Source organism: Schistocerca piceifrons, chromosome 1 (genome assembly GCF_021461385.2).
Source record: "Schistocerca piceifrons isolate TAMUIC-IGC-003096 chromosome 1, iqSchPice1.1, whole genome shotgun sequence".
Taxonomy (NCBI): domain Eukaryota; kingdom Metazoa; phylum Arthropoda; class Insecta; order Orthoptera; family Acrididae; genus Schistocerca; species Schistocerca piceifrons.
Genome location: NC_060138.1, coordinates 235,115,232 through 235,133,698, shown reverse-complemented (window position 1 = coordinate 235,133,698; position 18,467 = coordinate 235,115,232). Strand labels below are relative to the sequence as shown.

Genomic DNA, 18,467 nt, shown 5'->3' with positions numbered 1-18,467 from the left:
GAATGAAAGTCATAAACTCGTTCATCCGCGCCCGCGCACGCTCGGGAACACACACACACACACACACACACACACACACACACACACACACACACACACACACGAACACAAGGAAACACATATATCCATAAACCTTTTAGATCCCTCTTCTAGGTAACTATTAGGAGAGATATCAGTAAATCTGGATTCATTTCATTGTCAATTTCTTTCTCCAAAGTTCGGAAAACGTGACCCACTTACGAATGGTTGAACATATCTGTGGAGGAGATTAGTGTTTAACGTCCCGTCGACTACGAGGTCGTTAGAGACGGAAGACGGAGCAGAAGCTCGGATTAGGGAAGAATGGGGAAGGAAATCGGCCGTGCCCTTTCACAGAAGACATCCCGGCATTTGCCTGAAGTGATTTAGTGACATCACAGAAAACCTAAATCAGGATGGTCGGATGAGGATTTGAACCGTCGTCCTCCCGAATGAACATATCTGTAAATTAGATTCTGTGTCACTTACAATGGTGGTTTAAGAAGGGCCTCGTCACTGAATATACCACGTACCATGTCTCTTACCATGTATTAAGATATCTGATTTCACCTACTAGGAGTTTTTGAGATTTATCTAAGGAATTTGCCTCTGCATTTCGCAACACTATTCTGAAGAAACTCAAAGTTTAAGGCTTTCACGGAAAAATGAATAAGTGGTTCACGTCATATTTAACCGATAAGACGCAGGGGGTCATTTTACATTGCTTATGCAGCTTTTACGATGAATCTTCCGAGTGAGAAAAATTACTACGGAATACTTAATTTTATTTTAGTCTACAATTTAAAAAAAATTGTCCTCAGACTATCGATTTCCGTCCAGTAGTGACCGTCTTCAGATCTGCAGAAAACAAGGAAACCAAACACAGCTGAGGGAGAGTCTATACTTTGTAATCAAGCATTATGTTACAATGAAAAGCGTTACTGTCATACATATGAAATATGTGCTTAAAATGTGATGACGCACGCCTGTTCAGAACATTTCCTGATTAATAAATTCGGTGTGGAATCGTCAAATAAATCTATTTAGTTTATAGTCTGGTGATGATACGTTGTTCACGACTGGCATTTTAATCTGAAATAGAAGGTGGAGAAGTTCCGCATTCATCAGTTTCAGCGATTTCTTTTCGAATTCTTTAAGAAGTTGGTAGCAATGTATGTTTTGCTGTTCAGTTTAGATATTCCTAGTTGGGTCTCTGTGAACAAATATTTCATTTTTTGCAAATAACTCTTCTGTTTTATCAATACAACCCCGTGTCTGCTGTAGTGGCCATTGTCTCCTCTTTGTCTAACTTCCGACTAACATCTTTACTGGCTGGATAATTTCCAGTCTCGGCATCTTTGATGCTTAACATGTAATTTTAGTCTGAACTAAGACGCGCCTGACTCTTTTCTTCTTAACATTTATTCAGCAAAGTAAGTTCACCATCATTCAGCTTGATATTTGTTTAGTCAGTTACTTCGTAATTAAAGCAATGTTAATCAAAGGCAAACTTAGTTTTTGCAATATTTGAAATCTGAAATTTCGACAGTTTTCTAAAAGTTTTGTTTCACTTTTTTTCGATTTTGTAACATTATTCTGAACCCTATCAGAAATCTCTTGTCACAAAAGTTGAAATTTGTTACAAAAATATTCTTTACTTACTTGTAAATGTTGTTCAAAATCTTCTCTATTAAATACCTTTTTTCGATTCATGTAACTAGGCCTTCATTCTGTTAATCTCAGATTTGGTTTTAACTGATAAAGAAAATGTTGAATCCTGTTTAATTTTCACCTTGGCTTACGGCACCTGCTGCAATACATTGCTTGTTGGTCTTAATATTGATTATCTCGGAACTTATTTTCTGCTTTAGTTCACGGAGCCTTTTAACTCTTGTGTAAACAAGACATGGCGGTAGTTTCACAAACTGTAACATAATCAAAACTTATGATCAAGGATCTGCAGTATTTGTTTCGTTTAATCCAGTCCGTGATCATAACAAAGAAAGATCTTCACCTGAGGATAAAAAAAGAATTTGTGATCACTGACTGGAATAAAATAAACATAATATACACTTCCTGGATCTCTGTTTTTATTCACAACAATGTCGCGGGTAGTGAAATTATTACTGGCGTTTTGCAGGGCTTGATTCTGGGGCCTACTGACCCTCCACGTTAAAGCAATGAAGCAGAAATAGTGAACTTTCGTGGTAATACGAGCGGCATAACGAAGCTCGCTAGAGGTGCAACAGCAGAAGAAGCAATAAATGAAAAGTTCAAATGTATTATTGATTGGTTCTGGTCAAATAGTCTACTACTTAATTTATAAGCACCCTTTATTCAATTCTTTATGAGGCAAATCATAAATAACAATACACTTGAAGGAAAGTAAATACGGAAAACTGATTGCTCTAGCCATGAGTTATAAATCTTCTCAAACGATAGAGTTCAGCGACAGTTTCTCTTGGTCTAATTGCTGATTTTGGATGTGAAAGCATTGTAAAAGTAGCTTACTTTTCTCATACGTTTGTTCATTAACGTCATGTGAAATAATTTTATGGGGCAATTTCGCGTGTAGATACAAATGATTCGTTGCAAGGAGACATCCTGTAATCATAATATCTGATGTTGGCTCTCATATTTCATTTAGGTAAGTGTTTAAAAACTAGGAAAACTAACAACTTACTCACAACAGATTTACTTGCTTAAGGAGTTTTTTGTTAACAGTCAGGGGCAATTGGAAAATATCATGCCATCTCCCTTGTCAGCTTAACTTGCCGTGATGTAATGAAAGTTCTAGAAAAAACTTGAGATTATTTCTGCCTGACAGCTCTTTCTACTCAACAGATGAACTCCTGGGCAGACACTGTCCGTATATGATTGGGTTGTACTTACGAGAAATAGTTATAGGGCTATAAAAAGTTTGTTTTGTGGGTGGCCAGCACGTAGATATGACTTCACAGAGAAAAAGTATCATGTTTGTGAATGCACTTGTATGTTCCACATCGTAGAGGGTGGTTATGAATATGACAACTAAAGCACACATAGATATGTACACACACACAACACACACACACACACACACACACACACACACAAACACACACACACACACACACACACACATTTATGACAAGACCCTAGGTTGCTTTTTTGAAGTGCATTATTATTGCAGTCGATTATTAGATGAGAATCTGGTAGCTGCTTGGCTGTTGGCATGTGCCGCTGCCTCTGAGACGTTACTACAGCTGCGTGTGTATGTATACCCCCACCTGAGAGCGACGTGTGCCGCGCCGCGCCCTTCCGCCACCGCTGCCTGGTACTGCTGGCGGGCCTCCTCTTTGCCTCGCACGAACGCCTCATACGCCACGCCGTCCATCTCTCTGCAAAAACAGTCACCCACGTCATTCACTTTCCTCCTACAAAATTTGCAGTCAGTGGGTGTGTCGAATCAGTCATTCAAAGACAATAGCAGAACAGCACGGATGCACGATAAATCTCATTTCATCAGTACAAAACCCCTCTTCACGCACAACGTAAAGGCACAGTAAATTCTCATTACAGATACACCAATTTATTTTCTTTCTTAATTTGTTATAAATTTGCTTCAAATCATCTTATTTGGTGTACAAGCTGATGTACAATCACAATAGCAATGTGATGCCACCGATGAGCGGCGTGTAAAACTAACCAACATTGTGCAAAGAACGTAAAATATCTGTATTAAGTAGTACAAAATAAAATTCTGTATTCAGTAGTACACTGAAGTGAAAAAGTCATGGGCCAGCGAATGCACATACGCAGATGGTGGTAGTACCACATACACAAATTATGAAAGGGTAGTACATTAGCGGAGCTGAAATTTGTACTCAGGTGATTCATGTGAAAGGATTTTAGACGTAATTAAGACCTCACGGTGAGAATTAACAGACTTTGAACGCGGGACGTTAATTGGAGCTAGACGCATTGGACACTCCACTTCGAAATTCGTTAGGGAATTCAATGTTCCAAGTACCACAGTGTCAAGAGTTTGTCGAGGATACCAAATTTCAGGCGCTTCCTCTCAACACGGACAACGTAAAGGCCGATGGCCTTTACTTAAAGACCGAAATTCGTTAGGGAATTCAATGTTCCAAGTTCCACAGTGTCAAGAGTTTGTCGAGGATACCAAATTTCACGCGTTTCCTCTCAACACGGACAACGTAAAGGCCGATGGCCTTTACTTAAAGACCGATAGCATAGGATTTTGTGTAGAGTTGTCTCTGCTAACAAACAAGCAACATTGAGTGAAATAACAGCACAAATCAATGTGGGACGTACGACGATCATATCCGTTAGGACAAGGAGGCGAAATTTTGCACTAATGGGCTATAGCTGCAGACGACCGACGCGAGTGCTTCTGTTGACAGCACGACATCTTCTGTAACGCCTCTCCTGGGGCCGGCCAGTGTGGCCGAGCCGTTCTAGGCGCTACAGTCTGGAACCGCGCGACCGCTCCGGTCGCAGGTTCGAATCTTGCCTCGGGCATGGATATGTGTGATGTCCTTAGTTAGGTTTAAGTAGTTCTAAGTTCTAGGGGGCTGGTGACCTCAGAAGTTAAGTCCCACAGTGCTCAGAACCATTTGAACCTCTCCTGGGCTCGTGACCACATCGGTTGGACCCTAGACACCTGGGAAGCCCTTGCCTTGTTGGATGAATCCCGATTTCTGTTGGTAAGAGCTGATGGTAGCGCAGACCCCACGATGGCACGGACCCCAAGTTGTCAGCGAGGCACTGTGCAAGATTCTTGTATCTCCATAATGGTGTGGGTTGGGTTTACATAGAATGGACTGGGTCCTCGGAATGTTCGGCTACTTGCAGATCATTTGCAGCCATTCAGGGACTTCAAGTTCCCACACAACGAGGGAATTTTTATGCATGACAATATCCCATGTCACCAAGCCACAGTTGTTCGCAGTTCGTTGGAAGAAGTGCAAGTGAATGATTTGGCCACCCAGGTCGTCCGACATGAATTCCATCGAACGTTTATGGGACATAATCGAGAATGCTCGTGCACAAAAACCGGCACGGGCACACATTCGTTTCTCTGGATGGCTGTAGAGGCAGCAGGCCTAATTGTTTCTTCAGGGGACATCCAACGACTTGTTGAGTCCATGCCGAGTTGCTGCACAACGACGCGCAAGAGGAGGTCCGATACATTTTTAGGAGGTATCCCATGACTCACTGTGTGCGACAATTCTTATTACATCATTCATACCCAACTAGTGCGAGCAAGACGGGTTGTCGTAGAACTTGGCTTTTTCCACACAAAAATCGGACGGGACAGAGCTAATCACAACTGGAAATGTTTGACAGGAGATTTCCAGTTCCGTCATTCGCTTGATCACCGAGGGAAGCTTTCCTGAACAATGGGTCGACACTGCAGATTGTAAATGAATTTGTTTCTGTGGCAATGTGTTTTAAATAAAAACTGTCTGTACATGTATTGCTTGTGAATATATGATTGATTGAATATGATGTATGCATGTGTGTGAGATGACTGAAGCCACTTCATCACATGGCAAAACCTATAGAGTCATTGACAATACTGTCACAGAGGTATCTATCAGTGTGAGAGTATGAACTTTGTTCTGGCTAACGAAGGTCAATGAAATATCCTACAGTTGCTGTTTGTTCATAACGTCCTGAATCAGGTCCTCCTAGTCCTAAATCGGCTGAAGTCACTGGACTTTGCCCAACTAATATTTTATGTCCAGCCATTGCCGATGCCGAAGATCTGACAGTACTGTGCCTTTATTTGCCACAACTGTTACGAAGTGACTGTTGTACCGTACGGTGAAAAACCAGTAGGCACATGTGTAGTGGCAGCGTTGCCTGACGAAAGCGGCCTGGTTTCCCCCCTCCACCACTCGGCAGCCAAGTGCTGGAAGGTGCTGTCCCCTGAGAATTTGTTCAGGATGTTGTGAACAAACTGAAAGTGACATTTCAAGTCGGCCGGAGTGGCCGTACGGTTCTAGCGCTACAGCCTGGAACCGAGCGACCGCTACAGCCGCAGGTTCGAATCCTGCCTCGGGCATGGATGTGTGTGATGTCCTTAGGTTAGTTAGGTTTAATTGGTTCTAAGTTATAGGCGACTGATGACCTCAGAAGTTAAGTCACATAGTGCTCAGAGCCATTTTTTTGACATTTCAAAAAAGGCACAAGTCTCTCTGAATTTTCATTTCACTAAAAGTGAAGTAATCAATAAAATGTACTGTTCTGACTATTATTTCAAGATGTTGACTATACTTGTTTTCATTTGCAGTACGGGGAAAGAGAGACTCTCCAATGTGTACATTGTTGCAGAGTGGATTATAACAAACAATCTCGTTATCGATAAACATACAAGAGGAAAAAATTACTTTATTAAAAAGGATGCACTTCAAACAGAGGTGACTGAAACTGACCATTATTTTCAGTCGAAATAGTTAATTCATCTGTGATTAAATTTTGAAAATTTAAATGTTGAAAATTGTGAAAAGATTTCGTATGAATTCCACAAAAGAGTAAATAAATATTTCTAGTAGGAACTCTTGTAGTCCTTTCTAAATAACTATTGGTCCTAATATTCATTTTGAGGAGTGATTATTTTAGATTGAGGTGATAAAATTTGAGTCAGAAAACCATCACAGTCTTTCGTAACACTACAAATACTACAAATTATTTTAATTACTATTTTGATTGTGAACTCTGCATTTTTGTTTTTATTTTGTTTCCATAGTAATTATTCCGAGTGCGTCTGGGTGAATGGGTTCAGCGTTTTATTGGTATGTTATTTGTTGCACAAGGTATTACATGAAATAACAGTGTTGTTAGGCCTCATTGTAGCTTGCTGACCACACCTTCGCCAAAGTTGCATCAGTAATATGTAAAAGTTACTAAAGCACAGTACTTGAACAACATGTGTTTGCATTTTATTTGCTATAACACGGTGTTGGGTGGCTGTTTCACCCACGATCAACATTCGTTATTCGAAGAGATGCTGAAGTTATAAAACACGATATCTGCATTATAACTGATATCAAATAAAAATGAAAACTCTGAAGCATTAACCATTCGGTGGATGCGCCTTTCAGATTTCTATGATTGGACACCTAGCGATCCATTTAACAATTCAAGTATTTTTGAAATTTTAAACGAAAATTTTTTGACTTACAGTCATAAATATATAACAGTTCAAATCTGTCACATTCGTGAGCCCATTTGAATATCCGCCCAACAGATCCGTCACGTCTGGCGCACGTGCTGAAATAATTTAGACCTTGGTCAAACCTAAAGAGGTGGCGATCCATGGCCTCCATGGCTTCTTCATTGGTACTGTCTTCCTCAGTGGCCTTACTTCCTGCTTAGTGGTCAACGAGCTAAGGTAGAAGCGACAACCTGCGCAGGGTGAGCCTGTGCTGACAGAGCGAGAAGTGGGACCTGCACACGGACCTACACACGGATTCTGCAGCCAGCATATGATTTCGAGCAATTGTCCAACCTATTTTGTTCAAATACAGATTAATATAAAGTGTATCATACCAAATTGCACTGAGTGATGTGTACTGTTGTCGAATCAAACAAAGTGAATGTGTTTACAAGTAATGCTTGTCATTCATTATTAATCGGCATTAAGGGACCTTAAGTTACCTTGTGTGGCCTACCGAGACGACATTCAAACTAGTGTTTTTCCACACTTCTTTTCAGCCGATCAGAAGTTCATTTGGTGTAACTGCACGTTCCATATTCGAAATTCGAACGTTATAAATGTATTTGCTACTACTGATACTTTTGTAGGAATGCAGATGCTAGGCTACTTCTTTTAATTCTGTTCTAGGTGTTTAACTTTCTTAAAATAATTCTAAACTTGATGGCCAACGATATAAGTGGTGTTGTCTTACATTCTTTTACACAATTCTATAAATTGGGGTTGTTATAGATTGTGATGGTAAAACTGTAATTTTGAGTTCCGCTCTTGATTGAGTTTTGGATTCACATGAATGTTTTTGCACTGATAATAAAAAAATTCGTTATTATTGCAATGTTGTTGTGCATACCTTTTGACCACTCCACTCACTACCATCACACTATGGCAGCAGAGAGTTGTTTAGATCTACAGTTCTCTCGGTTTTGGGCCCAGCGCATTTCTACTGGATGTAACGGTTCAGTTCCATCACGACGCGAGACTGTGGTGTACTGGAGCCTTTTCACCACCTCTGTGGCAGGTTAGCTACTAAGAACCAGGATCCCTTCGAAATTCACTGATATCTCAAGACAAATGGGCTTCAGAAACGAAGACCAGTCTTTCCTTCATTCCTATCGTCGTGTCCATTTTTTATTGGAACAGGGCAAGGAATGACTAGCAGTGGTAGAACGTACCCGCCACCGTGCACCATATGGTAGCTACTGGAGTATATGTGTAATATATGTGTATTTGTTGATCGAGACGTACTCTCTCCACATGGCAAGTCTCATTCTTCTGTTCTGAGCAGTTCGTCAGGTTGTTCTCTCTTGATTCCCTGAAAAGTTTGAGCATGTTTTGTTGAAGAGGCAAATTCTCATTTTGCAACACGTCATCGACGAAATTGCAATAAATCTGCTGCCTCTCTTTTACCGTCATGGTTTCTTAAAGCAGACACTGTAGTATGACGTGGAAAAGTGTGCTAGTGGCTCTGCACACACATCTGAGTTACTTTTTTTTCTCTCTATACCTTATAAATATTTCTGGATATGACCATGTACTGTCAGATAATGCCCATGGCCAACAGTTCGTTGAACGCAAATCATTTGTAATCTCTCCCTGCCATTTAATAGGAAATAATACTCCATCTTTCAGTACAAATTCAGTCTGGTCTATTGACGTACTTTATCTGTGCTGTGCATAACTGGTAAGAAAATCAAGGTTTTGTTCTTTTTAGTGACAGATGTGGTCACACAAAAATGGTCTCGAGAAGCGAAAAGACAAGATCAGACATTCCTGATTTTATATTCTGGTAACGAAGAACATGAAGCCTTTTCCAAGGATATTTTCAATCAGAGGGTAACTCCTACAGTATTTCTTTTGAACAGTAACTAAAAGCCTATCATTATAAAACGTATTCTCAATACAAGGTGCGTAACGACAGGATACTCAGTTTACCGAGTTCAATAGCGAGTCCACTGCTACGGGAAATTGAAGTACGTCGTCCCGAATACGCGTCCGAAGTGTTACTACTGTAGTTATCTATCGATGTACGGTCGTTGTTCAGCTGGAAGATCTTACGGCCATTTAGTTATAAGAACAGCAAGACAGTGGCCTGGATGATCCAGAATTACACTGCACTATTCGGTGTTTCTTCTATGTATTCGTCCTAAATAATACCAAAAAGTGGTGCAATCTTATGAAGAATGTTTCTTTCCTGTTGGCGGTAAGTTGCTTGTTCAATTGATGAAGAAACTGTGACACGTTACATCAGAGAGTACGCAGTGTATTTCGGTACATCTGATGTGCCAGTCATATTTTGACTGGGAATGTCTTCACCGAAAAATATGGTAAGTGCACATCTAACAAGACCACAACAAGAAACTGCACGACAAATTCCAGAAGACAGGGAACGCCACAGGTACAACCAAAAAGCGATCGGCGGAATGTGTTGACCCCAGAAAGTTTGATCGACGTGTAAGCTAATTGTTCTTCGAGTCCCATTAAGTCTGTGGGTTGAAATACTGGCCAGTCTGACCTTCCTGTTGGTAATGGCCTCAGGACATTGCGGAAGTCTTCAACGATGCATCGTAACAGAAGTCCTACTCTTCATGAGTTGTTACCCAAAGACAATAGAAAATTCGTAACTTCCTGTCAGCGTTTGGTGTGATCTGCTACCGATGGGTAAGATATCGGTGATTGGTTTCCATCTAACGAGTACGATTTCGCCTTGACGGATATGTAATAGTGCAGGTTTCATACATTTGAGCTACTGAAAATCACAGTCAGATGCGCATGCCCTCTGTGTACGCCCAGTACTCGAATGTTTGGTATACGATATCACATAGGTGAATCCGGGTCACATTTCCTCGTCGCATTCTATCACGTCAGAGCGAACATAGAGCGCTACACACAGATGCTACAACAATTTGTTAACGCTATACATGGTTTCAACCGGACGATGCATGTTCAATTTCTGCTTTTAAGCTAACATTGTAAATTAAATTATAGAAAGTGTGACATACCAAAGATGTTATACGAGAGCGTACTAAAAACAAATTTACTGCAGGACCATACTCATTTACAAACATTAAGAAAAGCAGCAATTAATACTGCAAGCAGAGCTCACAATGAAGTGACATTGTGAACCGGCAGGCTTGGCGAGCTGGTCTGCTGTTCTCCACACATCAAATATTCCATAACCTCAGTATTTCTAATTTCATAGCACAAAGAAAGAAAAACTGGCTCTGATATATGAATACATATTCGTTTGCAATATGTCCAGGTCACCACGTCGAAAAAGGAAACGAAAAAAAATGTGTAAAGACAAAATCGTCTGTTTCCAACGGGCGTTTTTTACATCAATTCTGAGCAATGCGTCAACACGTAGTGAAATGTCCTCTTACTCGAGCGCTGGCTTGAATCCGTCGTGGCATACCATCGATGCGTCATCTAACCAATCCTGGTCCAAACTATCCCTGTCTTCAACGCCGATTCTGCATAAGTTGGGCAGCCTACGTGGTCGTTGTCGACATGCAAAAACAGCTCGTTTCAATCGAGCCTGCAGATGTTCGACTGGATTCGCGTTCGGGGAGCAGGCTGGCTACTCTGTTCTGGTGATCCCACATGCTGGAGCAACGAGTTCACGAGTACAGCACAACGTCCACGCGAGTGATCGCCCCTCAAGATGAAACTGTCACCATAATTGTTGGCGATACGATCGCACTGCTGGTTGCAGAGAGTCTCGTTCCTGTACCGTAGAGCAGTGCGGTTGCTCTCAACAACAACGAGAGGCGTACGGTGATCTCATGCAATGCCACTACAGAACATCACTTGTCTACAACGTTGTTGCACATGTCAGACAGAGTGTTGGAGTCGGTCTATATTGCTGGGTTCTCTCCAGACATGTCTACGTTTATCAAGGTACAAACAGATAACGAGATGCAGGATGCGCTGTTGTCTGTCCATGCTAGCTTATGTCCCAAACCACCCCTCCCACATAAATAAAAGCCCATTTCCCATACTCGTTTCCTTATCGCCTCCTTCTCTCTTCCATAAGTAGTGCGTAAATGCACAAGACGGTTTAATTCAGTCTCGTTTGCAATGTGGCGGAAAGACATATTTTATTTACATATTTTGTACGATTTTTATGATATTTAGTGGGCATGTAACTAGTGTTTATAGATCATGAAGAAATTACTTGTAAATTGCTTTCATATCATAATATACTATTTAACGTGCACAAACCTATTATTTAAATATTTATCAGTTATAATGTTGTGATTCTCCAGTTTCTCCCACGGTATTTCTTGCTCGAAGAGGCCACGGGTGTACTGCCGGTCCATGGTGTCCAACGGACATTGAACGTCTTTTTAATAAGACTCCATGCTGACTGTCATGCGTTGCTGAAGTTGTGGTGTCACCGCCAGACACCACACTTGCTAGGTGGTAGCTTAAATCGGCCGCGGTCCATTTAGTACATGTCGGACCCGCGTGTCGCCACTGTGTGATCGTAGACCGAGCGCCACCACAAGGCAGGTCTAGAGATACGGAATAGCACTCGCCCCAGTTGTACGACGACTTTGCTAGCGACTACACTGACGAAGCCTTTCTCTCATTTGCCGAGAGACAGTTAGAATAGCCTTCAGCTAAGTCAATGGCTACGACCTAGCAAGGCGCCATTAACCATTTTAAGATAGAGTCTCACTTGTATCATCAAGGAATGCTGTATTCACATGAAGGATTAAAAGTTAAGTATTAAAGCAGCTACGTACTTTTCTTGCTACCATTCATTAAGTATCCTGTTTCAGACCTCTATCTAGCCTACGTGAGATTACGCGTGCCTTTCGGCTACTTCAGTGTGGCGTAGCTGTCTTGTTACGCCACAACAGAAGTTATAGCCGCAATCTCGGTTGATTAGTCCGTCCCTGGTACCAATTTCGATAGTCTCTCTAACGACGCTGTCCCAGTACTTAGATGTCTGTGTCAAGACCCTGGTATGTTGGTAGTCCATTTCGTGATTTTCGGACAAACAGTGCTCTGCGACCGCCAACTTGTTGGGGTATCTAAGTCGAGTGTGCCTCTATTGTTCTCGGCAACGACCTTCGATGATACGCACTGTCTGTCCAATATAAGTCTTCCCACATCGACACAGAATCTGGTATATGCCGGCCTTCCGCAAACTGAGATCGTCTTTGACACTTCCCAATAATGCTCGTGTTCTATTGGTTGGCAAAAGACATAGGTGTTTCCTCAATATTCAATAGTGCGCCAGTATAGAGCACATAGGCTGTCTCTTCCTCCCTGACTTCTTTCGTCTCCACACGCTGTACTGTAGAGGTCGGGTGGACAGCGCGTCTGATCTGCCATTTCGAGTACCCGTTTTACCGGAATGCAATTTTGGGGTGTTCCAGCTTATGGGCAGACTCTCTGCATCAGAGATGGTGCGCACCCTGTGCACCGGTGTTTTTAACACCCCATTCCTCTGCGAAAGGTGGTGGCAGCTACCTGTATATAAGTACAGGTCTGTGTGCGTTTTCTCCCTTTATACCCCGTGGCCCAGGGTGTCATCCGCTCTTCTTTTGACCACGACGTCCAGGAATGGTAATCTTCTTTCTGCTTTGGTCTCTAAAGTGAATTTGATGTTCGGATGTATGGAGTTCAGGTGCATATGGAAGTCTAGGAGCTTGTCCCTTCCAAGGGGCCAGATCATGAACGTGTCATCCACATAACTGGGAAAACAAGCATGTTTCCATTTGGATGACGCCGAAGCTTCCTCCTCGAAGTACTCCATATAGAAATTTGCGACCACAGATGAGAATGGGCTCCCCATTGCGACTCCTTCTGTTTGTTCACAGTATTCCCCATTAAAGAGAAAATACATGGAGGTCAGAACGTGCCTGAGAAAGTTAGTCGTCTTCTCGTCAAATTTCTGCGCAATAAGCTCAACTGACTCTCGAAGAGGCACACTGGTGAGCAATGTTACAACGTCAAAACTCACCAGGATATCTGAGTCTTTTAACTTGAAGTTGTCGAGACGTTTTACAAGATCCACAGAATTACAAACGTGATGAGGGCATTTACCCACATAATGGCTTAGTAATTCTGCCAGGTATTTGGCCAGCAAATATGTAGGTGCCTAATGTTGCTGACAATTGGGAGTAACGGCACCCCTTCTTTGTGGACTTTAGGGAGTCCATAAAGTCTTGGCGGTACGGGTCGTTGAGGTGTCAATTTCTTGGCGGGCGTGGACCGCGGAGGAAACACCTCGCAGAAGGAGGGGATTTAAGACAGGCGGCCGCCCTCAGGAACTCAGCACGGACGCACACATTCACTTCGTTACAATCCCTCGCCTACGCCACTAGCCGCTAGATATGGCTGGTCACAAGGGAGGCAAGCTGGCGGCCGTACTGGCGCTACTCATCGACGCGATGGGGAGCATCCGCGGCAGCAAATGGCATACGAAGAGTACACAGAAGAAGATGCAGTGCCAAAAGTGCCAGAAAACGGAGCACACTGCGAATGTTTGCAAGAACGCCGTCGCGTGCTTGAAGCGCGCGGCAGTGCTCGATGTAATTGCAACAAGCCATGAGAAGTGGCTTGCAGATGCGCGAACTGTGGCGGCTCACACGCCACAAAGTCGTGTAGCTGCGGCTACCTAAAAGGGTTCTGCCGCCAGCACGCCGCGACACGCCCTGCGGCGATGTCTGGCGCCACGACAGCCGCCCCGGCTCCCCGCTCTGGCGAGGGGTGCGAACCGCGCCACATCGAAGCCGCCACTGATGACGCCGTGGCCGGCTTCCACGCTGCCTTTGCAGCCGAAAGAGGTGCACTCAAGAACGAGCTAGCAGTTGTCCATCACCAGCTCCAGCAGCTGCCTGAGGAGACCAGGATCTCAAGAAGAAGGCGCCTGTCTCCGCCCCTGCCACCCCTGTGAGGCATCCGGTGGGGCTGGACACCGCCACACAGATGGCCATCGCCTAACCCCCTGCAGAAATGCTGGAGGCAGTGCACCTGGAGATGGACGTCGAGACGCCTGCTCTGTCTCCCGCTGTGGAGACAGCCACAACAGCCAGCGAAGAGACGCCGTCTGCTTCCTCCCACGACGAGGAAGAGGCATCGGAGGACGAAGAGCTGCCCCTGTGCCTGCCACTCCCAGATGAGCGCAAAGTGCAGCTCTTCCTCAAGAAGGCTGCGGCGTCCATAAGGGATGGGTCGTACCCACACTGGGACAACCCTTATCCCTTCGCGCCAACAGACATCCCCAAGCCTCCGCTTCCTCACCACCCGTGCGACCTCCGCCATCCCCGTTGCACGAGGTGGTGTACCGGAAGGAGCTGCGACTAATTAACGCCATCTTGACCCCCGCCCTACCACCACCACCACCGCGCAACTAGCAGCATGTCTACCAAGTCACGGAGAAATGGGTGAAGGAGTAGCGGCGTTCCGACACACGACAGCCTGCCACTGAGGACCTCGCAGCGGTAGCCTGTTTTCAAAATCTACGGAAGTAGCATGACGACCATTCCAAAGAGAGTCAACACTACCACCAGAGAGGCCAACGGAAGAACAACAGCTAAGCTGCTTAGCTTCCTTTGGCGCTGGACTCGATGACCAGTCCGTGACCTAGTGAGAGCGTGAAATCAGGGGCTCAGTTCGTCAGTGCACCTGACGTTGGCGACATGTCTCATCGCAGAAATATTGTGTCAGCTGGACACTATGGACCGGGAGTATACCCGCGGACTGTTCGAATTATAATTTTGACATAATAAATTAACGCCCGAACATTAAATATCACATACGTCTTTCCGACAATATACCTATTCCTGTAACATACGAGCTGAGTTTTTCGTACCTTGCTTATTCTTAGTAATGGAACGCCAGAAATCTACAGGAGTATCAGCTGTAATGAGCCATGTAATGGAAATTACTGAGTCATACAAAATGCACCATACCTGTAGTGGATTTTTTGATCCATCGCAGCTGTGGAAATCAGTAATACCATTTCCCACATTTGTTATTTGTCAAATATTTATAACACTAGAAAAAGTAAACAACAGCAAATTTCAGTCGGATTTGGTCGCCAACTATATGAGTGCAATAGAAAAAGTTTTAAGAGTGACATTATTTTTATTATTACTCTTATCATTAAGAGTGCAGAAGTACAAGCACTGCCAGTATTAACTTTATTAGTTCTTAGTCAGTACTACTTAAACTGCCACTTCAGACATTCAATTTTAATAGTAGTTGTCATATTAAGATCATTATTTGTTGGGTAACTATGATGTAAAGCATGTACAGTATGAGTGAAACACTTGTCCGATGTAAAAGAGCCTGATGGCCCTAATCAGATCAGGTTAAACACGTAAATAATTAAAGTGAATACTATAGGTGTAATGTGGGAATAACAAGGGTGACAAGGAAATCAATTGTTTCCTCTTCAAAAATGTCTTAGGTAAATTGCGGAAAGCCTAAATCAGTGTGGGCACTCACATACGACGCTCAGACACCTTGATATTTGGCTGCAAGCAATTTCAGCATACTCCTCAAGGCCTTGATTTGATATCAGGTGATTTTCACTTCTTTCCATAATTACAGTGATAGATGGAAAGAATGACATCAGTAAATACAGTAGCACATATCATCACGCCCAACAACCTTTTGTAGCAACATCTCATAGAAAATAAACTGCACTGCAAACTATTTTGGTCTATGTGAATTGAAGTAACTGAAAAATTACACAGAATTTCTCTCCGAAGAGCCACCAGGCGCGTTATTTCTGGAATTTCCTCAGATATTTGCAATTGTATTTCTTCAGTTTGCAGAATGAATCAGCTCAGACCTGCTTAATGCGCCATCCAGTGTCAACACATTGCTTCTTCAAAACTTATTAAGTAAGCAAAATAATAATGCACTTTATTATTACTGTGAAAAAATCTGGTCCATATCTCGAAACCGCTTATTGGCCTCAAAGTAGAGAAAATGTGTAGCACTCTGTTGCTACTACTTGCCCAGGTCTCTGTGTACTCACATAACGAAGCGGGAGATAAAAGCGTTCTCAGGCAGCACAGCGTCGAAAGATACTTCTTGTGCTTGATTTGCAGGGTTGCCAATCTTGCTGGTAATAAGCGTTTTAGCATAACGGTTGCGGACCTCGGACGACACATGCAGTTTGTACACCCTGGGTTGTTGAAGTCCCTGTAAAATAAAATTCAGTCAGTGAAAGTTGTCTTGCGGCTATACGCAGACAGAACGACGCTATTGATACTGCTATCACCCCCTGGGAGTTTCAACCCTACTCCAACGACATCGTTGGATTGCAACCTCAGAGTGTGGCAGCAATGTCCAAAGTTGTCAATAACGTCGTCCTGTTGTTCATGGCACTGCGAAATGTCGTTTGATGGAGTCAACACCCCAAGCGAAGGGATGACTTCATTGAGGTCCTTTGTGCCATCCTCCGAGGCTTTCTCGTGTTGTGGATACGCTGTTTACGTCTACAGAGCAGTCAGTCTTGCAGACACAGATGTACAGCAGGAGGTCGCAGTGCCCCTTGGATACAGCATTCGCAAAAATACAAAAAAAAAAAAAAAATTAATGAACTGCACTGGACTATATTTCGAAAGTTAGTCAGATTGGTAGCTAAGTGTGTATACGAATAGGCACGACTAGTCTAATGTGAAAAACAACAAAATTTTAATTTAGATAGATGCGAAATGGGAAACCCTTTACCCTATCTCTAAGACCCAAGCCCAGAATGAGGAATAAACCATTCTTACACCTCAATCGCAAATGCTAGACAGAAAAATAAAGAACGAGTTGTGGTAACAGAAACTCAGGAGTTTCTACGGAGGGTTATAAGAAACATTCGATACAATACATTCTTCAACAGGAACATCGAAGGAAGCTGAGAACATCACTTTCCTGTCAGTCATGAATTTCCGGAACTCTGCGGGTAAAATATCCCCGCGTTTCTAAAGAAGTTCTGTTGATTCAGGGGACTTTCTTTCTTAATGTTCGTCAGTGTCGTAATAGAACTGGATGCCAACTCGATCAGCAAACGAGGTCCTACATGTACTACACTGGGTCAGAAAACATTCCTCTAGAGATAATTAAATTTGGTAGCTCACCTTCAATAGGCAAGTATGTCTGAATCCATCTGAAATCATCATATTCAGACTTCAACATCCATCCTTTTGTAATTTATTTTCATCAGCCCTAGGTGTCCCTCGACCGAAACACGAACGCACACACACACACACACACACACACACACACACACACTTACACAGTTCCTTACATTACCAAATCGACAAATTATTGATGTCTGCTAGCAAGTCTCGCTGCTTCCAGTTAGATAGATGCTACACTTGCGTCTCTCCTCCATTCCATTCAATATCTCCTCGTTAATTATTAGTTGTGTTGTGGTCTTCAGTTCAGAGACTGGTTTGATGCAGCTTTACATGCTACTCTATCCTGTGCAAGCTTCTTCATCTCCGAGTAACTACTGCAACCTACATCCTTCTGAATCTGTTTAGTGATTCATGCCTTGGTCTCCCTCTACGATTTGTACCATCCATGCTTCCCTCCGGTACTAAACTGGTGATCACTTCATGCCACAGAACGTGTCCTACCAACCGATCCGTTCTGCTACTCAAGCTGTGCCACAAATTCCTCTTCTCCCCAATTCTATTCAGTACCTTCTTTTTAGTTACACGATCTACCCATCGAATCTTCAGCATTCTTCTGTAGTACCACATTTCAAAGCTTCTATTCTCTACTTCTCTCAACTGTTTAACGTCCATGTTTCACTTCCATACATGACTACACCCGATACAAACACTTTCAGAACAGACATCCTAACACATAAATCTATACTCGATGTGAACAAATATCTCTTCTGCAGAAATGCTTTTCCTGCCATAGCCAGTCTACATTATATATCCTCTCTACTGCGACCATCATTAGTTATTTTGCTCCCCAAACAACAAAACCCATTTACTCATTTCCTAATCTAATTACCTCCCATCACCTGATTTAATTCGACTACATTCCATTATACTCGTTTTGCTTTTACTAATGTTCATCTAATATCCTCCTTTCAAGACACTGTCCATTCTCTTCAACTGCTCTTCCAGGCCCTTTGCTGTCTCTGACAGAATTACAATGTCGTCGGCCAACCTCGAAGTTCTTATTTCTTCTCCATGAATTATAATACCTACTCCTAAGTTTTCTTTTGTTTCCTTCCTTCCCA

At 42.9% G+C, this 18,467-nt stretch overlaps 1 protein-coding gene across 2 annotated transcripts in view; it reads right to left on the bottom strand.

Moving 5' to 3' along the window:
• LOC124803997 (inter-alpha-trypsin inhibitor heavy chain H4-like) overlaps positions 1-18,467 on the bottom strand; it is a 145,493-nt gene that overhangs the window by 108,054 nt on the left and 18,972 nt on the right. For both annotated transcript variants that reach the window (XM_047264717.1, XM_047264718.1), the window contains exons 2-3: positions 16,248-16,414; positions 3,288-3,398 (exon numbers count right to left, since the gene is read on the bottom strand). In XM_047264717.1, the coding sequence (XP_047120673.1) occupies positions 3,288-3,398; positions 16,248-16,414 (278 nt within the window). The remainder of the gene's footprint in view (positions 1-3,287; positions 3,399-16,247; positions 16,415-18,467) is intronic.